Source organism: Musa acuminata, chromosome BXJ3-8 (assembly GCF_036884655.1).
Source record: "Musa acuminata AAA Group cultivar baxijiao chromosome BXJ3-8, Cavendish_Baxijiao_AAA, whole genome shotgun sequence".
Lineage (NCBI taxonomy): Eukaryota > Viridiplantae > Streptophyta > Magnoliopsida > Zingiberales > Musaceae > Musa > Musa acuminata.
The window spans coordinates 43,718,352-43,724,378 of NC_088356.1; the positions used below are offsets into that span (position 1 = coordinate 43,718,352).

Genomic DNA, 6,027 nt, shown 5'->3' on the forward strand with positions numbered 1-6,027 from the left:
GGCTCAAAGATAAGTGTACATATCCATGGCCACAAGTGCACGGCTAAAACATGTCCTATTGGTCCTTATACCAGTATTTTTGGTGGGCCTTCGGTGATTGATGCATCAAGGTATCAGACATGGAACTATCCAATCTACAGAGGGCATCGGATTGCAACATCTAAGAACATGCTGTAAGGTGACGTTAATGTATCAACTGTGGTTGCTCAAATGAGGAGAAGACGATTGTGCCATCTAAAATTAATCGAAGGGCAACACTTGCAGTATTTCAAATTGCAAGTTAGCTTGTAACATATAGAGATCCAATTACACATACACACGTATGCAAACAATCAAACTCTTTAGATGCAAAGTACTTCTAAGTAAACCATTTGACTGTATATTCTACATTAATTACTCATGAAAGGGCTTCCCACAGAAAAATCCATGTTATTGCAGACCTGAGCACAAACATTCTTCTTGATCTTACCACTTAATCTTCGGAATGACAAGTCCAATATATCAGCCCACTGCAAATGAGGTCATCATCAGTGACAGGTTACATTCCATGTATCCAATGTGCATATGTTTTAGGAGGATTACCTTATCAAAACAAACACACACTGCAAAACACCAGCAACTCCTGTCCACACCGAGGGGCTCTTCTCTGTGAGAGCATCTTGAACAAGCAGGCCTACTGCCCCCGCTAAAGAAACAAATGACACAACATATGCCACAAAAAGCCAGAGCTTCACCCTGCAAATTCCACCAACAAATTTAGGACAATGAAATGAAACAGCAAACAAAGGGCTTAAACATATTCCAAAAGCAAGCAATTACACGGTGAGACAAACGATTTATGAACCAAAATATCATGTAGGCTTCTGACGGTCAACTATGGTATCTAGTCTTTCAGATGTTGTTTGAACTTTTTATTAGTTGTGACAGCTGCTAGAGATGGTGAGTGCTCAAACATTTCGGAACTAATGCAAAAACAGTCCTTTGCACAATTGCTTCAAGAAGAATGCCACTTCCCAGCAATAAACTTCACATTCTGCTCTACTCAATCAGGATAACCATTGAGAAGTCTCCAAGCTAATGAGGTGACCTCATTCACAAGCTCAATGCCTCCTCACACGGACACAGTCTCTAACTATTGGAGATTCGTAAGTAATCAAATACACTTTACAGTCCACTGGCTTAACTGTACAAAATTAGCATTAAAATTATGCAGTTGCATGTAACCACCATGAAAACCTCGTCAGAACAATATCTGTTCATCAAGCTTCATGATCAGGACTAATGCACATCAAGCAGAATAATCTGCTAAGAAAATTTTGTGCATGACCCAGGCACAGAATGAAATCTACACAAGTATGATAGTCAATTCCTGCATCAAGCCTAAAGATGTATACAGAAATTAGAATTCTGATGTCACCTATCAGAAAAAGCATTCTAACCATCAGTCATAAAGAAACAACGTGGAACACTAGATGATCCTTCAAATGAAATTGGAGCAGAATGGAATATTTCAGAAAAAGCATTCTATCAACTGCAACTCACAGAACAATGAAAAACCTAAAATATATCTCATTTGAGTCCAAACATGCTCAGACAAATACTGCCACCAAAATGCAGTTCCCAAGAATGTTGCTTGTTAATTAAATTGGGAAGGGTCAATATGCAATCAATGGATGGTTAATTCACAGGAGTCATACAAGTCCTTAAGTATGTGACGAGAATGTTGAATTTTGAAAATATGTGCAATTTGTCGGTTAATTTAGCAACAGGAACTCATTCAAGATAAGAAAGAACATAGTTAGCAATGAGGAACTAAGGAGAATAAATAAAAATCATGAAACATTATTGACCTGTGAGGATTCCTGGAAGGCACATGGGAATGAAACTAGGAATGAGGAAAAAGAATTCTGAATCAAAATCTGATTGTATGAAGCAAGCAACAAGGAATCAAAGGAAAACAAATAGTAATCATGAAAGAATGGTGACTCTCTAAGACTTCATGGAAGAAAGCTAGAAGAAGAATGTTGCCGAAACATAATATGTGACTCTACATCCTCTTCAACACCTATTCACTGTTTTCTCCTTCATTGATGCTGCAACAACATAAGATGTTGCAAAATAAGGCTTCATGGAAGAACGCTAGAAGAAGAAAAGGAAGAAGACTGCTGCAGCAACATAAGATGTGACTCTACATCCTCTTCAACACCTATTCACTGTTTTCTCCATTGATGCTGCAACAACATGAGATGTGACTTTACATCCTCTTCAACACCTATTTAATGTCTCTGTCAATGAGCTATCTTTTGGAAGACCCAACAGAACAAGATAAATTGAAAGAAGTTACAGCAAACTGACAACTTCAACTAAAATTTAGACTAAAATTTACAGTAGCAACCACAAGGAAAGCAAATCAAACCCTGTTTATATACAACAACAACAAAACCAAAAATCCCAACTTATTGTTCATGAATGAAAATAATTCTTTTTCTTTCTTTCTTTCCTAGGAAAAGATAGAGGATCAAGGGTCGGGTTAGGTCATTGGCAACCAAAGTAAAATTATGTCAGATCTCATGTACATGGATCTTGACCATATTTATATCAGCCAATAATTATTCAAATGCTACAAACCTTCAATGGAAGTTGGCCAAATGGTAACAAAGTTAAACCTCATATCTCAATTAAAACCTGTTTCAGCTTTCAATGCACATCAAATCAACACTGGTCCTTTTGAGGCTGAAAATAAATTAATTTCAGATGATTGTAACAACATGAAGTTTCCAATATGCTTGATATAAGCCCTACATAAGCCCAATGATCAAATGATGTATCACAAGTAAGCTCTTAAGTAGCGCCCTCAAAGTACACGTACGATGCCCCAATTGATCAATAAAAAGTTTCAGCCTTAGAGTGGAGAAGTGTTGCAATTACATCAGTATAATGAGTGTTCTACAGCTTTTTGAAATATCATAAAAATGAAAATTGGAAAAAGGATTGAGGCCAATATCAAAATCAAAATGAAGATAAAATCATGAGCAATATTAGATTGGGATATAGATCAGGAGAAAGGAAGCCTAAAAAGAGGGTGAGGTAGCTCCCAGAAACTGGCAAGTTTACAATGAAGTTATATCTACAGGACATTTCAGATTCCAACTGAGAGATTGAATTTAAACATGCTCAGGGATAAGGAAATTAAGGTGAGAATAAATATAAGTTAGAAGAATACTCAGTAAACAAAACTAATTGTAGATTAATGTTACACTGACACTAATATGTTGAAATTCTCTTGTATAATTTAAATAAAGATTGAACATAGCAATGTAATCTGTACAAGTTAGATAATACAAGTGTTCTTTATCACAAAAGTCAACTTCCAAAAAATATTCAGTGATTTATTTTGTTTATTGTGGTGTAATTCTTAGTTGAACCAGTTTGACAATTTTGGTGGGGGTAATTCTATTGGATTCACCTTTGGCTTATTAGCTTATGTTAGACAGTCTAGTTTGTTACATTAGATCACATCAACTAAGTTTATTTGGCTTTTGAATTAATTGAACCAAATTGAAAATATTCCAATTTGGTTCTAAAAACCAAACTGGTGCCTCTGCACACCAGATTTTGTTTCAATTCCCCAATTTTGGAATTCAATCTTTCAAGATAAAATTAAGAACAAAGTAGTAGTTTCTTTTAAAGGTGGATCTCTCTGTTTCTTTCCACTTCCAATGCACCAAACACCAAAAGCAGAAAGTTGTATAGTGTATGCTGGCTTCAAGGCTGCCACTTTATCCGATCAAAGAGTTCTTAAAAAGTCAATGGAAATTGAAATCTCAAATGTTTTCTTTCCTTATGCAGATAAAACGCTTACCAATTTTTGTAGCGTCTCTTCACATTTTTCTATGTTCTTTTTCTTCCCTTCACCTCCTCCTATTACTTCTAGAAACTGAATCTAATTGTTACTCCCAAGTATCACAACCTCGTTTCTAAGTCCCTCACTCTGAACTACAAATATCCTGCCATCTTCCTTCACTCACATGAATTAACAAGAGATATTGAGATGTCATGGGAATTCCTCAGCCAGAGATAGCTAGTCTTGTACAGGCATTGACCAGTTCATTATTCACCTGAAGTTATAAGCATCATTCTAAACAAAAAATAAAAAATATACATCTTCTGAGCATCAGAATCATGGAATGTTTAGAACCCAAAGTCATAGAAATTTTCGTATTTTGCAATCAGTAAATAATCTACAAGAATTATAAATAACTCTTGGTAGAACAATCTTCTCTCCATTAAAATGGCAAAAGAATATAGACAAAGAAAGATGCCTACTGAGAAGGAATTTCCACGACCACAAAATGAGGAAGGACATCATATTACAGTTATCACATGATATAATTTAACAATGAGAGAGTGGCTTTCAGACACACTATGTGGTTATAGATCATAACCCATAACAAAATCGACATAAGATTTTTTAAATATTGACAGCCACAAGTTGGTTTTAGTTAGTGTTTGAAAACTACTCTTCCAAGTAACTGAATGTCGCTAACCTAATCTTAAAAAAATGTTGAGCAGAAAAGCTTTCGTAGAAAACTAACATTAGTTGAATAGGAGTTCATGGATCATAGAGAACTAACACTATTAGAATATGATTCAACTAACTGAAGCAGGAAGTACATCATCAGAAGCATGGCTGTTAGAATTGTAACAATTTGAGTTGCATCATCACCAAATTAAGACTCCCACTTACCAAAGCCCCACAATTTTTGTCCAAAACCTATCGGTTTTTCACATTGACATGTGCAAAACTAAATCCACAGGCAAAATCAAAGATAACAGACGATCAGACGAGAAAAAATCATACCTCCATTCGGTCTCTCCGTAAGGTGAGTAGTAATCGTAGCCGATCTCATTCTTGTCGACGCAGTTGAACATGAGAGCCGCAAGCGACGCAAAAATTCCTAAAAATTGGTCATCGGATGGGGTCAATTCGAAATCTAACGAGTTACGGAGACACGGCCAAAGAGATCAACAGCGGGGGCGAAGGTGAAGGGGGTTCACCGGGGAGGTAATGTAGGAACGAGATCTTGACGGCGCTGCAGACGACGGCGTCAACCCAGAACCACCACCCTGCGCCGAACACGGCGCCAGCTATCCCCGGCCCCATGATCTCCCACATCAACCCCAGGTTGTCCATCGCCTCTCCTGTCGCCCTCCGCCCGAGCTCTGTTGCGTCTTCCGCCGGCTATCAGCTTTGGCAAAGACGCGTTCACCCCAACGCCGAAGGGCCTAATGATGGAACCGATACGCTAATCCAAGTCGGATCCGGTCCGGCCCGGCTTATGACAGGTCATATGCACCAAACGGTCTACTTATGACCACGTGAACCGGACCGGACCGATCAAATCTCGGAACATTGGATCAACGATTAAAAATACATAAATAATATACTAAATATATTATTTATTTATTTATTTACATATATTAACTGTATTTATTTACTTATATACTAAAAACTGAATGATCGCATGTTGAAACTGTATTTATTTACTTATATTAAAAATATAAATATATGAATAATATACCGAAGAGTAAATTCCATATAAAAGTTTCTGATTTTACCTAATCAGAAAATAAATAATTTTTTAGAAAATCTTAAAAATAAGGGTCTAAATGATTATTTTTCTATTTTTAAATCATTTCAATCCTTTAAAGTATGAAATTATTTTTTTATTATACCCCATTTGACATGAATTTACAGTAACTTTGAAATAAAAACAAATTTACCATATTATAGAAGGCTTTATATGAGGGGCACTATGCAGGAAAAATATAAAATTGGGAGCTTTCTCTAGAGAATTTATCTTATGCTACATCAGATTTAATAACATGATGAAAAAAGAATTATAGAGGTAGAAGAACCATTATGAAAAAATAAATTTTATACTATTTTTTTCTTTTTCTTCTTATGTATTTATTTATATATCAGATAAAAATTTATTTTGGAATGAGTAATGATTTTAGGGTTCA

The 6,027-nt window shown here is 35.9% G+C and overlaps 1 protein-coding gene across 1 annotated transcript; it reads right to left on the reverse strand.

Moving 5' to 3' along the window:
• Positions 1–240: 240 nt before the first annotated feature.
• LOC135645854 (uncharacterized) lies at positions 241–5,279 on the reverse strand. The gene is made up of 4 exons (XM_065164687.1): positions 5,059–5,279; positions 4,862–4,958; positions 583–735; positions 241–509 (listed from the first exon to the last, which is right to left on the reverse strand). Exons 1-4 carry the CDS (start codon positions 5,192–5,194, stop codon positions 473–475), a joined length of 423 nt encoding a protein of 140 aa, XP_065020759.1. The 5' UTR covers positions 5,195–5,279; the 3' UTR covers positions 241–472.
• Between the last annotated feature and the right edge of the window lie 748 nt (positions 5,280–6,027).